This window comes from Trematosphaeria pertusa (genome assembly GCF_010094035.1).
Source record: "Trematosphaeria pertusa strain CBS 122368 unplaced genomic scaffold BU26scaffold_3, whole genome shotgun sequence".
Lineage (NCBI taxonomy): Eukaryota > Fungi > Ascomycota > Dothideomycetes > Pleosporales > Trematosphaeriaceae > Trematosphaeria > Trematosphaeria pertusa.
The window spans coordinates 1,257,777-1,278,951 of record NW_022987214.1 but is presented as its reverse complement, the minus strand read 5'-3'; the positions used below and the strand labels follow the sequence as shown (position 1 = coordinate 1,278,951).

General features: G+C 53.9%; 9 protein-coding genes across 9 annotated transcripts; 8 read left to right on the top strand and 1 right to left on the bottom strand.

Annotated features, from left to right (window-relative positions):
• Positions 1-33: 33 nt before the first annotated feature.
• On the top strand, positions 34-2,376 carry BU26DRAFT_217884 (uncharacterized protein). The gene is made up of 3 exons (XM_033820722.1): positions 34-429; positions 478-763; positions 816-2,376. The coding sequence occupies exons 1-3, from the start codon at positions 284-286 to the stop codon at positions 2,289-2,291; spliced, it is 1,908 nt and encodes a 635-aa protein (XP_033688210.1). The 5' UTR covers positions 34-283; the 3' UTR covers positions 2,292-2,376.
• A 176-nt stretch (positions 2,377-2,552) lies between these two features.
• On the top strand, positions 2,553-3,861 carry BU26DRAFT_515580 (uncharacterized protein). Its single transcript, XM_033828106.1, has 2 exons — positions 2,553-2,674; positions 2,725-3,861. The coding sequence occupies exons 1-2, from the start codon at positions 2,591-2,593 to the stop codon at positions 3,724-3,726; spliced, it is 1,086 nt and encodes a 361-aa protein (XP_033688209.1). The 5' UTR covers positions 2,553-2,590; the 3' UTR covers positions 3,727-3,861.
• Positions 3,862-6,767: 2,906 nt separating this feature from the next.
• Positions 6,768-7,241, top strand: BU26DRAFT_379890 (HET-domain-containing protein; the record flags this gene model as incomplete). Its single annotated transcript, XM_033822565.1, has 2 exons — positions 6,768-7,022; positions 7,065-7,241. Coding segments are annotated over 2 exons (432 nt in total), but the record flags the coding sequence as incomplete, so codon positions are not given.
• Positions 7,242-7,880: 639 nt separating this feature from the next.
• BU26DRAFT_560531 (uncharacterized protein) lies at positions 7,881-8,672 on the top strand (the record flags this gene model as incomplete). Its single annotated transcript, XM_033832808.1, has 1 exon — positions 7,881-8,672. The coding sequence occupies one exon, from the start codon at positions 7,881-7,883 to the stop codon at positions 8,670-8,672; it is 792 nt and encodes a 263-aa protein (XP_033688207.1).
• A 443-nt stretch (positions 8,673-9,115) lies between these two features.
• Positions 9,116-9,418, top strand: BU26DRAFT_560530 (uncharacterized protein; the record flags this gene model as incomplete). Its single annotated transcript, XM_033832807.1, has 1 exon — positions 9,116-9,418. One exon carries the CDS (start codon positions 9,116-9,118, stop codon positions 9,416-9,418), a length of 303 nt encoding a protein of 100 aa, XP_033688206.1.
• A 985-nt stretch (positions 9,419-10,403) lies between these two features.
• BU26DRAFT_449818 (para-nitrobenzyl esterase) lies at positions 10,404-12,352 on the top strand. The gene is made up of 2 exons (XM_033824726.1): positions 10,404-11,516; positions 11,575-12,352. The coding sequence occupies exons 1-2, from the start codon at positions 10,494-10,496 to the stop codon at positions 12,211-12,213; spliced, it is 1,662 nt and encodes a 553-aa protein (XP_033688205.1). The 5' UTR covers positions 10,404-10,493; the 3' UTR covers positions 12,214-12,352.
• Positions 12,353-14,308: 1,956 nt separating this feature from the next.
• On the top strand, positions 14,309-15,229 carry BU26DRAFT_560527 (uncharacterized protein; the record flags this gene model as incomplete). The annotated part of the gene is made up of 1 exon (XM_033832806.1): positions 14,309-15,229. One exon carries the CDS (start codon positions 14,309-14,311, stop codon positions 15,227-15,229), a length of 921 nt encoding a protein of 306 aa, XP_033688204.1.
• Positions 15,230-16,968: 1,739 nt separating this feature from the next.
• BU26DRAFT_515576 (uncharacterized protein) lies at positions 16,969-18,500 on the top strand. Its single transcript, XM_033828105.1, has one exon. The coding sequence runs from the start codon at positions 17,311-17,313 to the stop codon at positions 18,412-18,414; it is 1,104 nt and encodes a 367-aa protein (XP_033688203.1). The 5' UTR covers positions 16,969-17,310; the 3' UTR covers positions 18,415-18,500.
• Positions 18,501-18,700: 200 nt separating this feature from the next.
• BU26DRAFT_217201 (uncharacterized protein) lies at positions 18,701-20,141 on the bottom strand. The gene is made up of 3 exons (XM_033820720.1): positions 19,622-20,141; positions 19,196-19,569; positions 18,701-19,143 (listed from the first exon to the last, which is right to left on the bottom strand). The coding sequence occupies exons 1-3, from the start codon at positions 19,910-19,912 to the stop codon at positions 18,708-18,710; spliced, it is 1,101 nt and encodes a 366-aa protein (XP_033688202.1). The 5' UTR covers positions 19,913-20,141; the 3' UTR covers positions 18,701-18,707.
• Between the last annotated feature and the right edge of the window lie 1,034 nt (positions 20,142-21,175).

Here is a 21,175-nt window from a genome sequence, read left to right as displayed (position 1 = left end):
CGTGCGCTCCTCCGCAATGCCAGCGATGCGCAACGCCAAACGCTAATTCAACTGTACACAGTGCGGAGGCGATGTTGGCTTTCTGGACGCGAGCGCGAGCAACGCCCCAGAAGTCGGTACGAAATTGAAATGAGGGGCGGGGAAGCAGGGAAGTGCTTCCGGACATGGAGGGGGGGTCGAGTGATAATGGTCTGAGAGACATCGCCAAAGCTCCACCCAGAATTTCGTGCCTCGCTTTGATTTTCCTCGAATTTGCCCGCTCAGCAGCGGGAGCCAGAGCACGATGAAGCGCAAGAACGAAGCCCCTGCCAATGGCAAGGCGAAGAAGAGAGCCATTTCCGACGACGAAGCTCACAAGAATTTCCGCAAGGGACTGTTCGACGCCGCCGTGCTCGAGGGCTATACCAAGTATTACGCCACATCGCAGCCGTATGCCCGTTCTCAGACCATTGAGCGTCCCTTTTCTGACAACTCTAGGTACCAGCACGCTGTGATACAGGACCTAGTCAACGACGCCCTCCTGCGCAATGTCCGCAACGAGATTCGCGAGCACATTTCCTTCACGCCGAAGGAGACCGACATCTACAAGATCCACCAGTCCGGCGACCTCGCGAACCTCGATGGCCTCGACGACTCCGCCCTCAAGCGCCTGCCGTCCCTCTTGACCCTCCGCGACTCGCTCTACTCCTCCGCCTTCCGCAAATACCTGTCTTCAATAACTGGGTCTGGGCCGTTGAGCGGGGTGAAGACAGATATGGCAGTGGTAGGTAATCCAAGGCTATGCCATGGCAGAATATAAGCTAAGCCGCGTGCAGAATGTGTACACACCCGGCTGTCATCTTCTGTGTCACGACGACGTGATTGGGAGCCGGCGCGTGAGCTGGATTCTCTACCTCCTCGATCCGGATCGTCCGTGGAAGCCAGAATGGGGCGGAGCGCTTCGCCTATACCCGACCGTAGACCTCAAGACCGCCGCTGGTGACGAGGTCAAGGTACCGCAGCCCGACTTTACCGTGTCAATCCCGCCCGCATGGAATCAGCTGTCTTTTTTCACGGTGCAGCCCGGGCAAAGCTTCCATGACGTCGAAGAGGTATACAGGCGCGGACCAGATGAGATGGAGGAAGATGACGGAGGGCGCATCCGCATGGCTATCAGCGGATGGTTCCATATCCCCCAAGAGGGCGAGGAGGGTTATGAAGAAGGGCTGGAGGAGAAGCTCGCTGAGCGCAGTTCTTTGGCTCAGTTACAAGGAGGGAAAGCCGACGTGTTCGACGAGCCGCAAGCGCACTGGGTCGATAATCCCCACTGGGAAGAGCAGGCAAAGGCAGACGATGAGGAGATGACCGCCGACGAGATCGATTTCTTGATCAAGTACATGAACCCGAACTACCTCACCCCAGACACCGTCGAGGAGCTGTCCAAGATGTTTTCGGATGAGTCTTCCCTCAGATTAGCCGAGTTCCTGTCGCCCAAGTTCTGTGCCCGGCTCCGCGGTTACCTCGAATCGAAGGACCATGAAACGAACCCCAGTCTGCCCGCGAACCCCTTCTACAAAGAACAGTCAGAGGTCGGTGTCGCTCGTCCGCCTCATAAGCATCTCTACCTCTATCGGAAAGCCGTCCAGCCCATACAAACGACTTACCCAGACACTGAGAGCTTGACACCCTATGATGACCTCGTCGATATCCTATTCCCTCACCCCGCCTTCACCAAGTGGGTCTCACTCGTCACCGGCATAACGCTCACGAAGAGCAACATCTATGCCCGTCGGTTTAGGCGCGGGGTGGATTACACTCTCGCCACTGCCTATGAAGAAGAGGATCCTCAGTTGGAGGTCTGTCTGGGTATTACACCCTCCAAAGGCTGGGGCGATGAAGAGGAGGAGGAAGAGGAAACGCAGCAGAACGGTGCATCGAGTAAGGCTAATGGAAAGGCTTCCGGTGAAGCTCCGAAACCTGAAGAGGAAGTCGGAGGTTACGAAATGTATATGGCCGGCGAAGACGACGAGGGGACTGATGCCGGCGCCCCTGAATCTTCCACACATACCGGCGCCGGCCAGCGACGAAAAGCTAAAGCGGACCCTGCTATCTACAAGAGCGCGGGTGACGACGATGACGATGGGATATTGTTCTCGCAGCCCGCGGCGTGGAACAACCTCGCAATCGTACTGAGGGATAGAGGAGTGCTGCGCTTTACCAAATACGTCAGCAAAGCTGCCAAGGGTGATCGATGGGACATCTGTGGCGAATATGGCGTCGAATTTGGAGAAGATGAAGAAGACGAGGAGTAACGGCCTGGCATCCGACACGGTACGGAAGGGAAGGTGAGGTTCTCCTTCGCATGCGATCACGGCCTTAAAGCAACTTCCATAGATCACGACACGACTTTACGAATGCATCTCGGTTCGCTGTCCTACTTGGTGTTGGATGTATATTAGTGCCGTACCGCTTACGGTTTAGCATGCTTACTCCCCTCATCCACTACCTAGGTAGCACGTCCACCCTTCAATCCAAGCTTATCCAGAGCTCTTCTCTATCTCTTTTTTTTTTTTGCTTGCCTTACGTCGTACTCCTCTCTATCTCTGCAACCATGGCCCCCGCAGAAGCCTCTCCTCCGAGAATGACACGAGACGAGATTCAGGCCTTGGGTACCATAAGCCCCGAGATGAAAGAGGTAGGTGGTGGCCTAACTCCACCCACACACTGAAAGCTGAATCAGCACAGTTCCTCGACCACAATCCTCCTCCCGCTCTAGGCGACATCACCGACGCAGCCGCGAACCGAGCGCGCTGGCAGCCCATTATCCGCCAGATGCGGCAAAATTTCGGCCCTGCACCAGAAGGCCTCGAGGAATCCGAACTTAGCATCCCCGTCCGAGACGGCTGGCTCTCCGAGGCCCTTGTCATCCGCCCTGCACCAGCTGCGCAGAAACCCCCCGGCCCCGTGATCGTAATGTACCATGGTGGAGGCTTCATTGCTGGCGCGAAAGAGAGCATGATTCCGAACGCACGTGGCTTCGCGCGGCTGTTTGATGCGGTTGTTGTGGCGCCGTCGTATCGTCTTGCCCCGGAGAACAAGTTCCCCGTCGGCATCAATGACGCGTGGGATGTGCTGCAGTGGATCGCGAAGCATGCTGGAGAGTTGAGGGCGGATCCGGCCAAGGGGTTCGTGATAGGCGGCGGGTCGGCGGGCGGCAACTTTGTCGCCGTGCTGGCAAGGAGAGCCGTGGAGGAGTCTCTCCAGCCCGCAGTTACGGGCCAATGGCTCGCGTTTCCCGCCATCTATGAGCATACCGGCGAAATGGTGCCGCAGAAGTACCGCGATCTCTGGACATCGTGGGAGCAGAATAAGCACGCTATGCTCGTTGACGCCGCAGCGATTGCGATAATGTTCGCGCACTATGAGCCCACGTTCTCCTCTCCCTTGTACAATCCACTCTTCACTTCCCCGGCATTTAAGCTGGCCAAGATGCCGCGGGCCTTCGTGCAGGTTGCGGGGATGGATTTGGTCAGGGACGATGGCATTCTGTATGCGTATGCGCTGGAGGATGAGGGGGTGGAGGTTAGGCTGAGAGCTTATGCGGGCGTGCCGCACACCTTTTGGGCGTTTGTGCCGGCGTTGGCGGCGAGTCGGGAGGCGTTGGTGGATGTGGGCGTGGGGATGGGCTGGCTGCTCGGGAGGGAGGTAGAGAGGGGTGAGGCTCGGAAGGCTTTGCTGCGAAACTAGATTGCTCAACTAGCAGCCTCCTAGAGAAGTCAGCGTCCTCAGGCAAGACCAACATTCGTCGGTATCGCGACTAGCAAACGCCAGTATTATGGACCAACTCGTGTCGGTATGGTTAGACTAACAGACGCCAGTATGAAAGACTAGCAAGCGCCAGTATAGAAGGACTAGCAGACGCCAGTATAGAAAGACTAGCAGACGCCAGTATAGAAAGACTAGCAAACGCCAGTATCATTATATCTCGTCGCCTTGGCTCCAACTGCAAAGGCTCACGCCTCCATCAGAGTCAGAATACAAGACGTGGTCCTCCTCACCACCAGGCGGGCCATACCAGGCAGTAGAGTCGGCGTCAGAGTCATATAGGTCCGCGTTCTCGTTGGCTGAGTCGGCGAAGTTGTCCGCGGCGAGTGTGCTTGCCTCCGCGGCGTTCATGGCAGCCACTTTCGTGGAGGCCCGCCGCTCGCGAACCGCGGCGGGGTATCTTGGTGCGGAGGCGGTGGCCAGTGGTGTGCAGGCGGTGGCCAGTGGTGTGCAGGCGGTGGCCAGTGGTGTGCAGGCGGTGGCCCTTGGTGTGCGGTGGCTCGGTAAGGCTCATTGGGTTGTTCTGGGGGTTTTTGAGGCCTATTGCGACGGCCTCTGTTTGGCGGAGATCACGGTATGGGTCCCAAGGAGCAGAAGGAAGTGCGCAGGCGGACAGCGTATAGATTTGGAGCGCCCGGTCCGTGCACGTGCGCGCTAACGGGGTTTGTTCACCTTCACAACAGCTTACGACCAAAGCCACTCGTCCTTTCGCTGCTGGCACTGCAAGCGGCCCTCCGGCTCCATAATATGCGCCTCATCCCTCACTCTTTGCCACGGGAATACTGGAGAGCAACATGAGGCTAAACCGCGGGAAGGAGGCCTCTTGCGGTAGGGTATTCTCCGGATCTAAGGGCTCGCCGTACAAGATTAGCTGTCTTATTGTACGCACCCGCGAAGGCCTCTAGGGTAGCTGTTGCGCACGTCGTTCTATCCGGAGAATTCCACAACGTGAGAGGAGGCTTACTCCGATGTGTATGTCAAAGCCGGGTCATAGGCTCATGCAACTCGTAGCGTCTGCCAAGTCTCACAACCAAACTAAGTCCTCCCTCTGAATCGTGTCCTCGTGGTAAAGGATCCGCCGCTTCCCCCCGTACTGCGCCCCTGAAGAGCCGTTTTCGAGATGCGCATGCAGCCATTACCTCGCGGGTTCCGACAGACGCCTAGACCTCTGGCGACAGAACAGAAGCACAAACATACCTTCTAGTCTTGGCGTGTTCTGCGCTCCTCGGCTTCGTATGACCCTACAGAGGGCATTCTGGCTAGGACACGCTTACAGGGCGCCGCGTGGCTGAGGGGACTCTTGGTGTGTAGCTGTAATACGAAGAACGTATTGGCCGGCCGTTCAGCTCAGAACGGGCGCGGACCGAAGTGCTGGCACAACTTGTAGTTAAAGAGACTGGCACGAACAGGCCCACGAGTTCCTGCGAGGAGACACTTGCACCTGAACCAGTCTGCGGGCGTCGAACCCGAGGCTCGTACTAGGGCGGACAGCAGTGGACCACGCGGCGTTATAGACTGAGGCGCGAGGTTGACATATCGTGAGGTAACGAAGAATGCGACCGAGGACCAGAGAGCTTACGGGAGAGCTGCGTGGGTTTCAGGGATCGAACGACGGTTGCCGGTTATCTGTCCAGGCATGTCAGAGAGGCAGACCGCCGGCGCAGATGTATGAAACGCTATCCAGAATGCCACCTGAGCCATATACTTCGAAGTTTGGTATCACACTTACATATTCTATATGCCCCGAATGGACCTTGTAGTGCGGACTGGTGTGTTCGTGGTTTTATCAGCGTAGATGTTTCATCTCATATATTTATGACGACAATTGCAGCGTCTTGACAGGGCTGGCGATACACATGCAGTCATGGTGGTGTTTATCTTCGAGCGACGTTCAAATATGCATTCAGCTGGCTTATGAAATCCGGTGGCTGGGCTAGCTACCCCTGTTTCCCCACCAGTGCCCACCTCGAAACACGCAGGGTCCCTCGGCGAGAAAAGAGAACATGTCGCAAATGACTGGCTTAATAGCGAGGGAATCTCACACGTTGTAGAATGATGGAAGGCGTTGAACATAACTAGGTAGCTACCTTATGACTCCCGAGTCGGAGAAACTGTCTGCACGTGATTTCGTGTCTCAGCGCGCTTTCCCTGTCGACCTCGGAAATCTCTAGAGCTAACGAAAACGACTTCGCTTCTCATCCGCACACTCCCACGTTCACACACTTACCTCCACCTTTCCATTCTATATGTAGATTATCGTAATCTTCCACCGGGTCTACATCTTCTCCCGGGCAATGAAAATGGTGCTCATCTGACGCCGTTTCGCACACGCCTGATGACCAGCATTAGAACAGCCGCGCTGATCTTCGAGCTGCAGCTGGACAACCATTCATTTGAATTCTGCCTTCGACCCTATCATAACAACTATCTCTCTTTCTCTCCTGAGAACTACGCATGAAGCACGAAGACTAGCGGAAATTATGTTTCGCATTTCTCGCATTCGAGTTCGTATTGGATTCAGGGGCTCCAATATCTTCCCATTCCACCTCGAAGACTTCCACGCCAACCTTTTTCCACTACACTTCACAGCCTTGGATTTGTAGTCGACATACACGATGAACGGCACCGCCGTATGTCCTCAGGATGATCCCACAGCAGCGCCGCCAACGCGCAAGAGCACTTCTGCAGACTCAGATTATGTGCTTGTACAACCAATTGATACCAGGCTGGAGAGACTTGGAGAGCGCATGGGTCGCATTGAATCAGCTTTGGATAGGATCCTGGAGCATTTGCAACTACCCCGACTCAACGAGGGAGGAGAGCAACCTGTGGCTAGCAACGAGTCTGATGGCTCTATTTCCATCCCAGATCGCAACTTGAACTCTAAGACCATCCCTGGAAACCCCAACGCCCCACAAGCGCCCGAATTTCAGACCCCCAAAGTCTTCCCCGGTTCCTATACGTACACAGCCCTAGACGAGACCAAATCGCAAATCCGAGTCCTAAAGCTCTACCGCGCTAAAAACTTCGGCGATCCGCTCGTTCTCGATGTGCAGATCCAAAATCTAGACGACGACATGCTGAGCAACCCATTCAGCCGCTACACTGCGCTGTCGTATTGCTGGGGTCCACCAATCATGGACGCGTCCATTATCCTGGCCGGGCATCACTTTCCAATCACCAAGAGTCTCGAATCGGCGCTGAGACATCTGCGGAACGTCGAAACCGGCTACGGGCCCCTGGACCTGACTACAGGCAAGAAAGGAGACTATGAGCTTTGGTGGATCGATCAGATTTCGATCAACCAAGCCGATATCGACGAAAGAGGCAGTCAAGTGTCTCTCATGAGGCAGATATACAAGCGAGCTGGCTCCGTCCAAGTCTGGTTGGGCGACGAAGCGGACGATAGCTCCACCGCCTTCGATGTTCTCAACAGGGTTGCTGCGCCTCCGGTTCACGCGCCAGGAGAGAAGCCGATTCACTATCCGACTTTCACTGATGCCGACGTGGCCAAGCACTGGAAGGCGTTGGATGCTTTGTTCAAAAGACAGTGGTGGGAGAGAGTGTGGATCAGGCAGGAAATCTCTCTCAATTATACTGTCAAGCTATGGTGCGGTGAGAAGAGCTGCGATTTGAATATTCTAGGCCCTGCTCTCTATGTGCTGGGATACTTTAGGAGCTTCGCAAAACGGTCCCTAGGTGCAGATCTGGACTGTAACGAGACAACGGCAGTGCTGCCCTGGAATCACCATCCGGAGAAGCTCGTAGAGCTGAGCAAAAGCACTGCTGGAGGATACACCTGGGTTGAGCTCAGCCGGCTCTTACTCAACGCCAGAGGCTGCAAGGCCACCGATCCTTGCGACGCCGTTTTCTCCGTCCTCGGTCTCGCAAACCCAGAGGTCTACTCGATTGCGCCCGACTACCGACAGGACTTGCATGAAATCTTCATCGCTGCTGCACGAAAGGCAATCCCGCACGACGAATACGGACTCAACATCCTCTCCGCCTGTCAAAATCCAGAAATGAGGCACGGACTACCGTCATGAGTGCCAAACCTCGCTGATGAATGGAAAACGATGCCGTTTGAGACATTAGATGCCCATGGCAGCTGTATTATGGAACTGGAGGCCACGGACGCGCGCTATCCGACGGCACGAGTCGAGGATAGAATTCTGATCCTTAGGGGCGGCCTTGTTGACAACGTTCAGCTTATTTGCAAGGAATACGTGCCAAGCGGGGCCAGCGCAGAAGAGCTGGAAGCCGTGTACGTCTCTTGGCGAAAGTTCGCTAGAGATGCGGTGAAGCGAAAGGAGCTTGAAGAGAGGGATGCCTACGAATATGTCCAAGATCACACGAAAGCAACCGAGAGACATTGGATTAGGTTCCTGTCAGTCATGAGCGACAAAGCGGATGACCTCAAGGGCTACTCTCGCAGTGACAGTAGCTTCGAGAAGAGGAGGAGGAAGGAGAGGGAAGCTAACCGAGATCGGGACTCAACCCCATTTAGCCAACTCAGGCTCAATTACAAGCTCGCCCGCTCATACCTCCTTCCGCCGTCGCATTCGCCGAAGCAAATGCATGGCAATCGCCGGATCCACGATCTGTTCCAGAGAATTGGCGTTGGGCGTCGCTTGTGCATTACGATGAGAGGGTCTCTGGCTTTAATACCTGCGGAAGCTGAGAAAGGTGATCTATTTGGGCTTTTCCACGGCGCCTCGTTCCCTTATGTGCTGAGGAAGCATGGTGAAGAAGAAGACCACGTGCTGGTAGGCGAGGCATGGGTGCCGCGTTATTCCTCTGCCTACGGAGAGAGATTAGCCAAAGAAGAGTGGGGGATCAAGATGAATGCGACGATCAGGTTGTGCTAGATGAGGAGAACGTAGAGATGATGTTGGCTGCAACGAGGACGCGGAGAGGCTTGCCGGGTAGGGATCCCATGGATTGTGTCACACTTTACCGTTTCCGGTTAAGGATTTCGAGCCAACCAGTCGTCGACGTGGAAGCTCATAGGGCTGTATCAGCTTGCACAGAATCGAAACCTGGGATTTACTGGAAATGGCGTGTCAGGGTACGACACTGTTAGTTTGGCGGCCGACAACGAGAACAATATTATAAGTACGAGTTAATGGCTTGGACAGATAGGCCTGTCGTCAAGAGGCATGAACTTTAGGCAAGATGAGCAACCAAACGCCTTCCTCACCAATCTTCGGGATTCTCGTATTACACCGAGTATCTCCTTTGGTTATACTGCTGGCGCATCCTACCGTGACTCCCTCCAGGAGCCATTTTCGTCAGACGTAGAGTGACCCCCATGACAGGTCTAAACAAAGTGCCAGGCAGCCTCGTCTTAGCCGGCTACGACCGCTCGCGAACCTCCAACAACCTTACCGTACCCATCAGCGGAGAAGCCGACCGTCCATTAACCATCGGCCTCCAGAAGATCGTCACCTCCAACTCGCTAAAAGGTACCATGGCACTCATGGACTCCGGCATCCTCACCGTAATCGATTCATCCGTCCCCGGACTCTGGCTTCCCCGCTCCGTCTACGATAAATTCGAATCTACTTTCGAGCTCCAATACCACGAGCCTTCAGACTGGCACGCTGACGAATAGCACTCGCGACCGTCTGCGCGAGCTCTCACCCACGCTGACTCTCACCCTAGGCATCGGCATCGGCATGTTTGAGGGGCGGACCATTAATATAGATCTACCGCACTCTACATTCGATCTCCAAGCCGGGTACCCCATCTTCGCAAATAGCACGAACTACTTTCTCATTCGTCGTGCAGCAAATGAGTCGCAGTATGTAATTGGTAGGGCGTTTCTACAGGAAGCGTACTTGAGTGTCGACTGGGAGAGGAGCTACTTCAACATCAGTCAAGCGGTGTTTGCGGCGCCGATGCCGGAGCCTGATATTGTTACGATCTTGTCGTGCGACGTTCAACTCAACGGGTAGCGCGGGGTCTGATGGACTCGCGCTTTCCAGGGGTGCTATTGCGGGTATCGTCGTTGGTGCTGTAGTAGTAGCTGTTGCTTTTGTTCTGGGGGATTCTTCTACATCCGGCGTCGACGAGCGAGGAATTTACCAACAGAAGCGACGACAACGTCATCTGACATGAAGCAGAATACAGAATCTGCACTGCATCCGTCAGGCGCCGAATTGATGGGCACCATGGTTCAACCCCCTAGCTCTTCCAAGCAACCACAGAGCCCGGAGCTGATGGATACAATGGCCCAAAATATGCGACCATCCGGGGGAATTCAACCTCCGGAGTTGATGGGTACAATGATAGGGGAGTTGCCTTCTCCTAGCGAAGAAGGGAAACGGGAGGCTGTACGGAGGAAGAGCGTGGCAAGTGAGGTCGAAGGCAGCATGTCTATTTATGAGCTCAGAGGGGACTCTGGATATTATTAGAAGGGGTACAGACTCAGATGCTTGATATTTCATCCTATACCTCCTGTGTTTGTAGCATTGTCGTTCAGGGTCCACGTTACGATTCGGCAATCGCTAGCCAGGGTTCGGCAACCAGCCCCACATCCCCCATCTCACACCAATCTACCTCGTGGCTTGTTCTTTCTTCCTTCATCTCAATCCCAATGTCACCTTTCTATATTTTCGTTTACGTCTCACGTGCCTTGTACTTTATGTAAACGTTATATTTCTTCGCGGTTCTCGACAACAAACTCGATGTCGCAAGATACCCTCCGCCACCCCACATTGAAGTGTTTACTCCGCGGCAAGCCCTCCACATCAACCGTCCAGTTCCGGAACCTCAAATACGCATCGATACCGGGGCGATGGCAAGATTCGTCACCAAACGGCTCCCTACGGCCACTTGCTGATGGCTTATACGATGCAACCAAGTTCGGGCCTTCGTGTCCGCAGGGGCGCGCAGGACAGGCGTGGGACCTAACGCTTGTGGGAAACGTTTCGATGCCCTTGGGAGAGGGCCATGGTGAAAAGGAATGGATGGATGAAAACGAGTGCTTGAACGTCAATGTCACCGTGCCGAAAGCCGCCCTCGAGGAGAGAGGAAAGGCCAAGGGCCTGCCGGTGTTCGTCTGGGTGCATGGTGGTGGATTGAGCATAGGCAGCAACAGCTGGCCGCAATATAATCTCACCAGACTGATAGAGCGAAGCATCGAGATCGGCAAACCAGTCATTGGCGTCTCGATCAACTACCGACTCGGCGTACTGGGTTTCTTGACGAGCAGAGAGCTGGGCACTGATGGCAATTACGGGTTTAAAGACCAGCTGCTGGCGTTTCGATGGGTGAAAAAGCACATCGCCGGCTTTGGTGGTGATCCCAATAACATTACCGCAGCAGCAGAGTCTGCGGGCGGGATTTCGCTCTCGACGTTGCTATGCGCAGATGTGGGTGAGGGATTATTTGATAGGGTTGTCATCATGAGTGGTGAGACGACGCTTAGGAAACCGAGGAGCAGGGCGTGGCATGAGGAGATGTATCAGGATCAACTCAAGTTGCTTAGTCTGCAAGAGGCAAATGTCGGGGAGAGGACCCGGATATTGAGAAGCATGCCTGCGGAAGAGCTCCAAAGCAAGCTACCGCTCGCGCAGCACTTTTGCGCTTGTGTGGATGGGAAATTCCTGAAGGAAGATGTGACATTGAGTCGGTTAAGCAATGGGAAACGCAGGCAGCATAAGCCAGCGTGGTGCAAAGAATTCGTGATCGGGGACACAGCGCACGATGTAAGTGCTTTCGAGCATTTTGGGAGCCACCGTCGTGCTAACAAGTGCGCCACTGTAGGGAACCTGTCTCAAAACGCGAATCCTCGACAATCCCAAAGCCTTCGCCCTCCTCAAATCCCTCTGCGACCGCCACTTGACTTCCTCCGAAACCGCCAATCTGCTTTCCGCCTACAACCTCCCCGCTCCCTCCGCCGAGCAAGAAAAGCATACCCTTCTCGAATTAGCTTCTGAGCTTCGCTTCTATCTGCCTACACTCGCCGTCCACGTAGGCTGGAAAAATGTTTCCCCGCCAAAACTCGCTCGTCGATATCACTTCCACGTTCCAAACCCGGTTGAAGGAGCTTTCAAAGGGCTCTCCTCGCATGAACTTGACGTCACGTTCCTATTGCAGAACTTCAATGAGCATTTTGATGAGCGGGGTAGAGAGGTTGCGCAGCAGATGGCGGACCAGTGGATCACGTTCGCGAATGGCGAGGACTGGTGTGATGTGGGGAAGGTGGTGGTTATTGGAAATGAGGGAGTGGTGAAGGTGGATGAAGAAGCGTATGATGATAGGTTTAGAGGCGGAAGAGGGAAGGTGTTGGAGAGCATAGGGGCGCAGAAGCTTTGGAAGGTCGCGGAGCTGTGGCAGGGTGTGAGGAGTGATATTGGGGGAACCGACACGACTAGGTACGATTATGGGTCGGCGAAGCTCTGAAGACGAGTTGTTGTCGGCATGGTGTGGGAATTGGGGTGCTTATGACGCATTCCCGGGGACTGTGCGTTCGCGGAGAGTCGGCGATAGGGACTGACGTATCACTCCTTGGAGTCATTCTGGCTCCGCTATTTAAGTCGATTACCTCGTACGTTTCTCTCTCTCTTTCTCATTCTCCTCCCTCTTGCACGTTTACTTCGCAAACACTCTACAAAGTCAGCTTGTCATTGAAGTCCTGCCTCTCCCTTCCCTACAGCACGCACAGTCGACCCGCATTCGCACCACCGAAAACCACCAGAACATCTCCAAGACGCTCATACGAGGAAGCTCCGCAATATGTCTGAGAGCAAGGCGTCAGAGCCGCAACAGGAAACTCCCCACGACGAGTTTACAGAACGGCTCAAGGACAATCCATCTCTCGCTCAAAATCAATCCTGCATGGATCGTCTATCAACTCTCACTCAGAATCAAACTTCCGAGAACTGGCGAGACCGCGCAGCAAACACGGGAGTCGCAAAACGCGCAAAGTTCATCGTCCTAAAAGAGTCCGAGCCTTCGACTCCGACAAGCGCATCAACCAGCAACCTTCGGTTCCTGCTGGCCCATTTGATCGTGAAATGGGAAGAGTCGACTTCGGCTCGTGTTATCCAAGTCTTGTTTCCAAATGATGCACACGAGGCCTTCAACGAGGAACGCCCGACCTCGAGATGTGCCTCGCGCCTGCCGATATCACCATACTTTTCGAATCATTGCTTGAGCATTGCCCGAAAGGCTGCGGGATCCCCGTTGCCGTATATGGCATCGGTGTGTATGATCGTGAGCACGCCAAAGAATTTCTTACCCTGTTTTGGGACCTTACGCGCAAGCTGCGGAAGGAAAGGGCGGGGGCAACTGGGCAAGCCGCAAAGGAGGCGGCGGTGCAGGAAATGAACAAGAAGGCGGACCCGGTTCTCAAGGTGCTCTTCATGTGATCCCTGAGGCAGAGCGCTCGGAGGTTGTCATTGCGCTCTAGCTCATGCATGCCGGCTCTTCGGATGCCAATCCTTCTTCTACTCTTCTTCGGCGTTGGATTTTCATATATAATTTGTATTCTTCGAGCTCGAAAATTGGAACTCTCCTGGCGTACCTTCTTTTGCCCTTGCCCAGTGTGATGTCGTAATTATACTTGACTGCGCAATCACTGAAGCTGACGTGCATGCATGTATATAGAGCAACAAGAAGCACGATTTGTTTGCATTTGAGCCTCGGACAGGCGCGCAAAACTTTGGAAACAGCTTATCGGTCCACCTGCTGTGATTCATCTCCGATGCACGGTTGACGCAGCACGATCCCGCCGCAAGTTGTGCGACCAACGAACTAGTCATTGAGCTAAGTCTCGATGCCAGCTGAGCCAATTGGCTTACTCAGTCTTGAATGACTAGTACTCGTTACTCCTCTTTCCTGAAAGGTTTTGCGCATTCAAATCCACGCACAGCTTCAATCGTGGACGCCCAAGCACTGAAAAATGCGAGGACTGGGAAGCCGGAGCAGACCCTAGCGCCACTTAAGGGAGTTTTTCGGTTCCCGATGCAAATGTTTTTCTTATGGATGTTGTCTGCTTGTTGCTCACTGTTGATGATGGGAGGCGTCCAACACAGTCATTCGTTCAGCTATCACATCACACCACTCAATCCAGTCATGTGGAGACACAGACGTACGTAAGTTTTCCGCCCTTATTCGAATCTTACGGGTGGTGAAGCCAAGGCACTGGAGAAGATTAGAGCGGAGAAGGGTTTAGAAAACTGTGGAGTCGTGGTAGGGCGGCAAGGGTGAGGAGGTTGAAGAAAACCGCACAGGAAGATTGTGAGTAGTGGTATTGCCAGTTGGTTCATGGTGACGGAGGCGCCCGCTAACGGTAAGAGTCGAACGGCGGATCAGCTTGACACAACTCAATGTAGAGTCATCGTAGCTATACTATTTAACCAAGTTCTTCATGATCTCCGCTCTCTCATCTTCCTTTGTCTTTCTCGCAATTTTGAATATCCAGCAATCTGCCTCTGCTTCAGAAATCCTTCGATACTCTATCTTCACGAACAACTTCAACCCCCGCTAGTTCGTCATGGCCAATTCCGAGCCAGGAGATGTGCGCCTCCTGGAAGAGCTCAATCGATACAAGCAATGGCGCGAGAACGAGTGCCACATCCCAAACACATACCATGCCTTGATACCAGGAAAACGCCCGGGCCCTTGGTTCACTCAATGGCAACATGACAAGGAGAAGAGTTCAGACTTCAGAATTGTGAAAGACTCTCGATCCTCCAAACGTCCCTCCGATTTCGATGCGCATCTCGTCAAGGCTCTCGCAGAGCTAGACGCCATAGACGACGGCCGGAAGATTGGCGTCGAAGACATGAACGACTCCATTAGAGAGGCTTTATACGGAAAACTGGACGAAGACGAGCTTGACGAGATCTCAGCAATCAGGCTCACACCCGACGTTCTCCTCCAGGTGGTTTTCACTCCAGAACGAAAAACTGGCTTTGACTACGAGCCGAATTTCCTCGCTTGTCAGCTCATATATCAACTAGCGGCTCGACTACTTCCCCTTGAACCTCTAGAGGAGGTTATCCTGAAAGCGAAAGTGGATCCCAAGGCCCCATTTGAGAACTGCTTCAAGGCCCTTATCGACATCAGCCCGGTCAAATCTACAATCTACGTGGTCATCTATGGCATCTCTTTATGCGAAGATGAGCAAGGACTGAAGACCGCCGTTGAGATGCTTTGGGCGGCCAGCGAGTACGTGAAAGCCCGTAACGAGTGGGGTGATAAATACGATGCATGGGTGGCAGAGGATGACGAAGAGAAGAGGAAGTTGCTGAAGGCAGAGAGACTGGAAGAACTTTCTGGGAAGGCTGATGGGGAGGCTACGGAATGGCGAACTAGGCCCCTGCTGAGGGTTTTGTTCGCTGGGCCAGGAGCTGAAAAGGCAAGCGATTGGATTCCTAAGTCGGAGCACCATGATGTAGTGGTCACGATCTAGCCCTTGTTTTGGAATGGGTAACGTCTGGCGGTGTGTCTGGGCGAGTTGAGCTAGGTGTTTCGGTCAGTCGAAGTAGATAGAGTTTCTTAGCACTGTATGTTCTCTTCTATCAATCTTTTGTCCAAATGACGGCACTCCAATCCCTCTTGCGTGTCGCAAGAAAACTCAATGCCGCTTTGAGCCTTTTCGAAACCATTAGACCACTACGTCTTTGTGGTGACAAGACGAGATGTGCACGCATTCGTCGAAGCAGAATTCCGCCAGGACGCTTTCCGTCAACGCCGCGAGGAAGGCTGGTAGGAGATGGAGAGAACGTGAGAATAACTTACGGAGTATAAAGATGCTGATTGCTGACTCTTTAGGCTCTCGGCGGGGAGCTGAGCGGGCTCGCGGAAAGTGTGCTGTAGTGTCGCCTGTTTGAGAAGGCCAAATTCCGCGACGCTCCCGCATGTTGCTCCGTTTCCCAGAACACACGAGTGGGCATGATTACATGCTCTATCAGTCCATAGCATTTGCCCGCTCCAGGAAGCGTGGCGGGGATAGATACTGCCTCGCGAAAAGTCCGACCTTCCTTGCGCCAGCGAGATAGCGTGAATGGTGCAGAATGCCACCGCGCCGCCTCGGGCTGGAAACGACCGAGGGCCATGTGCGGGTCTGTGATAACCTAGAGCTCGTCCTCATCTATCGAGGAATGGTATTGGATGGCTGTAAAGTGTGTGGTGGCTCTCTTCCCCGCGGCAGAATTCGTGAGTGGTGGAAGAGGATGGCTTGGCCAACATGGACGAATTCCGCCAGCTCGCTCTGCGCCTCGCGGCCCTAGTTGCATGTTGGCGGAAATTGAAGCCTGAGCAGCCTGGCCACTCGGCATCAAATCCAACTGCTCCCATTTTTCGCGAGCTTCCCCCGCAACAGCACTGTCGATTCTTGGCCCAATCTGTGCCTCAAAATAATCACAAGAAGCGAGAGTACCTTATCTTGCCGTTTGCTTTGCTGTAGTCCCGTGGCGAGGAACGCTACACGCTGGCGGAAACTGGGGGCTCCGTAAGCCTGTCACCCTTGAACGAGCACCACAGTTCTCAATTTCCGCGCGCTTCTCCTGCAACAACGCTGTTAATTATGGGCTTGTCCCCGCCTCCAAATAACCACAAGAAGCCATAGTACCACATCCTGCTGTCTGCTCGTTGTAGTATCGTGGCGAGGAAAGCTACGCGCTCGTGGAAACTGGCCCCCCAAGCCCACTTGACAGGCGCCATAGCTCTCACTTTTCGCCAGCTCCCTCCACACCAACTGCATCTAGCACATTGCCGCACTGTATACGCTTAGCCAGCCTTGCCAGCAAGCAGAAGCACCCTAATCTCTTTTCAAATTTCTCGAGAGTTCATCGCGAGGGCCATCACAGCGTGGCGGAATTCTCTAATCCCCGCGCTTGGGGGCCTCGCGCCAACGCCCAAAGCACCGCACGCATTCCGCCAACCTCTATCATCGCAACCCACATAACGAGGCCTGCATGCTTCAACACGAATTTCTTATGACGGCAAACTGCCTCTGGCCGGCGGAGCCGCTTCGCAAAGTGCGCCGCGAGGTGCTCAGCGCCGTGGCGGATATCAGCGGTGCGCGTGGGCTGCTTGCGATGTCGCACTCATGAACAGTTCTCTGCGGGTAAGCGGCCCTGGGTGTGGTCACGACAACGTGAGGAAAAGGCGACGGGTAAGTGAAAGCTTTCGATAGAATCGCATCCCCACACGACTCACAGATCTTTGCGATTTCGCTTCGTCGAGCCCCCCTATATCAGTTCCAATCGTACCGTTGAGCGTGTGCACATTTTGCAGTCTCTGAAACCCTTGACAGTCATATGAAGAGTCGTTCCCATGAAGGATGACGCATCTCTCTTTGAGTCACTACTCCCGAACTATAAAACCCCCCTTCGTTACCTTTCGTATCTCCTTCTGTCCTCTTTACTTGACACTCCGCACACTGAACACTCGAACACTTCATAATCAATCGCTCATATTCCCCCTTCGTTATCAAAATACGCATCTCGCAACCAACAAAACCACGGTATCCAACAAGACATATTCACCATGTCCGAAACCCCCTTCGAATACTTCAAAAAGCACGATGGCCCAGAGTCTAGCCTCTTCGAGGAAACACGCAAAGCTTTCTTGCCGTTTCTAGAGCATAGGCGCTTCGAGGACTGGCGTTACGAACGACTACGCCGCGCGGAATTCATGGTGTTACATCACGACACCACCTCCAGCGAAACCCACCGTCGGCCGATCGATTATGCTGCAATCCTCGCTTTTTTTGCTGACTCATATGCGAACAACCGCACCGATGGCCGACCTCGACGAGAAGACCCCACAAAGATCGCAGTGAAAAAGGAGTTCAAGCCCCATCTCGAAGCTTTGCAAAAACACTTAACGCAAGCTAAATCTCAGCAACCTGGATTGGCACAACTCTGCGAGGAAGACGAGAAAGACCAGTCCACGAGAACGGCAAAAATAGAGGGGTATCAATCCGCGATCAAGGCACTGGAAGTCGTGGAGGAGCATGTTGATTCTCTCACACACGCATTGGGGCTGGGAGAAGAGAGTTTGTGCGACCAGGCCCTTGTGGAAAGGGACCTTGCGGTCTATGCTTTCTTCCCTGAGTCACAAGAGGAACTGGAACCAGGCTACCTGTTACGCGCTCTCATGCGTCAGCTATCAGAGAAGGTGGATGGCTCACGGGATACCCTGACAGACAAGATGTCCTTCGAAGACTATTTCAAGCGCCTCATCGACGAGGTGCCGAGCACATGCGATGTTGTCGTCATCGTATACGGAATCGGCTCATACGCTGACAGAAAGGACGCCAAGAATGTGTGGGACTTGTTGTGGGAAGTTAAGGAGACCCTGCGAAGAAGGGGAGGGAAGTTGCAGGCTGCAGTGAGAGCTCGTGATGCGAGGCTAGTAGAGCTTCTTCAACAGAGAATAGAGGAACTTGGAGAGCGAGACCGGGTTACTGCTTTGTCGAGGGATCGGGAGTGCCACAAGATATGGAAGAAAAGACAGGAGGTGTTCTCTGAAGAAGAAGCGGAAGTCCATGGACCGGTGCTGAGAGTGCTCTTTGCTGGACCAGGCGCGGATATGGTTGCTGGGTGGGTTCCTGAGTCAGAACGCGAGGATGTGGTCCTCGCGCTTTGACAGGCCTCGGGTTTCTCTTCTATCGATATTTGTGCTCGTGGCATGCTCCTTCTGAGACCTGCTCTAATGTAGTCAATGAATTCCCAAACCCATGATTCAAGTCAGGTGCTAAATGTACTTTCACGTTCGGTGCCGTCCTCGCGAACCCTGTGGTACTTTCTTTGAGGTATCCATATGTATCTACTCTACATATAACATCTCCAATGGATACATTTGCCAAAAGCAGACCACAGTTTCCCAAGTCAAAAGCAAGAGATTCCGGCAGCCGTTTGCCGGATAAGTAAATAGACTACCTAGAAAGTAGAGAGACGCGCGATGGACACCCAAGGGGCATACACTATCCACGGCATCGATTCCTCCGTATGGGCACCCTCGAGGTCTGTCTCCGCGCCATCCGCAGTGTCCACCTGCCCTGCTCCAGATCCAGGCTCGTCTGCTATATCCATGTCCTCAGCTGTTTCTTTTCCTTCTGCCGCGGAGTTAACCTCTTTGTCCACGAAGCCGTTCTCGATTGCATTCATGTCCCCGATGGCAAAACAGCGTCGCAGTACTGTTTTCATGCGCCTCAACAACTCCCTCCAAAAGCCCATCTTCAGCGCCGCGCCCAGCGAGATTGCAAACATGACGCCCAGGGCCGACAAGAGACCCAGGTAGCTCTGGGAATACACGAAGTCTGCAGAAGTCGCCAGTGACAGCGCTTTAAGCCGCAAAGCCGTAATGATCAAAAGCCTAACGCCGGATCAATGCAAAAGACACCAACATTCCGATCTTGCTTACTCACAATGCTGGCACGTCAAGGGCACAAATGATCACAAATCGTTTACGCCTCGACATACGTAGGTTCCAAACTGCGTAGGCGGGGATGATGAGTATCGCTAGGTCCAACGCCAATCCGATGGTTTCGATGGCGATAAACGAGGCGCCTTGGTTGCCGCATGCGGGTTTTATGTCACCTGTCCACTGTGCGTGGATAGGGCGGCATATGAGGAGCAGTTCCGCGATAGATGCCATACCATGGAGCACACATATGCCCAACGCAGCAACTATGACATATCTCCACCTCTGAACACCGAACAGTTTATGGAAGAGCCAACAGGAAGATACGCGGATTAATGCGTTAGCCAGTGTCCACAGAGCTTCGCTAACGAGTAGAGACTGTCTACAAAGTCAGTAGAGCGTTCTATAAATCTAATTAGGGGTGCCTTACACGAGCTAAAGTCTCGACCTGGTTATAGGATAGGTCATCTTGATGATCGGCTTGCCCCTCGATGATTATGGCGTATGTGTTTTGGGCGACGAGAACTACGCCGATCACGAATGCCGTGCAATTCATCCATTCACTACGCCGGACCCTTTCACCGAAGAGCCAACAGCCTAGTGTACCTGCTAGCAGAGATAACAATGCGAGGGCAGTAGCGATCCAGGAGACGATGATGGTGGTGCGACCGAGCGGCGAAATATGGTTCATGATAAACGCTAACGAGGTGAGAGTGGGCATACGGCACCATCGAGGCGCATTTTTTTTTCTTTTAGAATGCACAGCTGGCTGGGAGGCGCAGCTTGCATTTTGTAGTCCGGCGGACCTTCACGGAAAAGGTTGGCAAGGCGGATAGAGTACACCTTCAAGCTGCAGCGTGGTATAGGTTTCCATTCGTCTTAGCGGTAGACACCGGTGCAGATCTCTGCCATCCCTGCAGACCTTTGTGGCGTGGTGCATACCTCCTGCAGGCGCAAGGCTGAACATGCATCCACTGCATTCTTAGATAGTACATCGTCCTGTTCTTCCTTGCCTCATTCTTTAGGCACCTCCATAGACATTTGAGCGGGCTATGAGCTACAAGCTGGCTAGTGCTGAGGCACACGTAGGTCGATGGGCTTGTCGGGTGACTGTTCAGCACGCAGCGCCAGAAAGAGGAGTGGAACTCGTTCAATGGTTCGGGTGTCCTCGCATTACGCTTCAGACAGCGTCCCCGCCGGCGCTCTCAGTCCAGAACATTTCCCATCTCTGATTAAACTCCCGCCTCAGCTCTTGCTGCAGCGTTTGCTGCTCAGCGGTCTCTAGAGCTGGTGCAAAGAGAAAGCACCATCGTTGCTTTTCCACTTCCTTTGCCTCTTTAGCCCAATCCGCCCTTCTTCTCTCCAAGAGCTCTCCATCAAACGCCTCAGTCCCCCATCCGCAGTCCCGATACATCTTCTGCAGCGCCCGCCAGCGGTTAATCTGCCTTCGCGTCTCATCCGCGCTTTCCTGCCCAAGCTCTCGCCTCACTTTCTCCACAGCGAGCACCGGATCCATTGGCACACGGATGCCTCCAGGCCAGAAATTCTGGAAGATAAGCGGGTTCTCGACGATCTCGCGCGCAGGGGGCCGCTCCCAGCCGTCGGGATCGAAAAAAGGAACACATTCCAAGCTCTGCAGCTTCTCCACCATCTCTGCAAAGAGCGGCTCCGTGGGCTGACTAGGGATCTCGTCCCAGTACTCTTTTCCGTTATGGCTCCACTCAGTCACCGTCTGGTCTCGCGAGTTATAGATCATGTGAACGCCATACCGGCCGCCGAACGTCAGTCTCAGCATCCACGGGGGCAGCAACCTAGTATCGTTTTCGGACTTGACAAAGTCGCCCCAGCGCAGGTCGTCGAAGAGGTCCGGGAAGTTGTGGTCCGCGAAGTAGTTGACGGCCTTGGAGCGCGGCGCTATTTCCGTGCCCTGGCTTTGCCATGTGTTTTTCTGCGATTTCATTCATTTCGGGCGTAGAGCGGGGGT

Coding starts and splice junctions, on each gene's coding strand:
- BU26DRAFT_449818 (XM_033824726.1), top strand. CDS start 10,494: ATGTCGCAAGATACCCTCCGCCACCCCACATTGAAGTGTTTACTCCGC. Junction 11,517..11,574: donor TCGGGGACACAGCGCACGAT/GTAAGTGCTTTC, acceptor GCGCCACTGTAG/GGAACCTGTCTCAAAACGCG.
- BU26DRAFT_217884 (XM_033820722.1), top strand. CDS start 284: ATGAAGCGCAAGAACGAAGCCCCTGCCAATGGCAAGGCGAAGAAGAGA. Junction 430..477: donor TATTACGCCACATCGCAGCC/GTATGCCCGTTC, acceptor TGACAACTCTAG/GTACCAGCACGCTGTGATAC. Junction 764..815: donor TGAAGACAGATATGGCAGTG/GTAGGTAATCCA, acceptor AGCCGCGTGCAG/AATGTGTACACACCCGGCTG.
- BU26DRAFT_515580 (XM_033828106.1), top strand. CDS start 2,591: ATGGCCCCCGCAGAAGCCTCTCCTCCGAGAATGACACGAGACGAGATT. Junction 2,675..2,724: donor TAAGCCCCGAGATGAAAGAG/GTAGGTGGTGGC, acceptor GAATCAGCACAG/TTCCTCGACCACAATCCTCC.
- BU26DRAFT_217201 (XM_033820720.1), bottom strand. CDS start 19,912: ATGCCCACTCTCACCTCGTTAGCGTTTATCATGAACCATATTTCGCCG. Junction 19,570..19,621: donor AGGTCGAGACTTTAGCTCGT/GTAAGGCACCCC, acceptor CTTTGTAGACAG/TCTCTACTCGTTAGCGAAGC. Junction 19,144..19,195: donor GCCCTTGACGTGCCAGCATT/GTGAGTAAGCAA, acceptor ATCCGGCGTTAG/GCTTTTGATCATTACGGCTT.
- BU26DRAFT_515576 (XM_033828105.1), top strand. CDS start 17,311: ATGTCCGAAACCCCCTTCGAATACTTCAAAAAGCACGATGGCCCAGAG.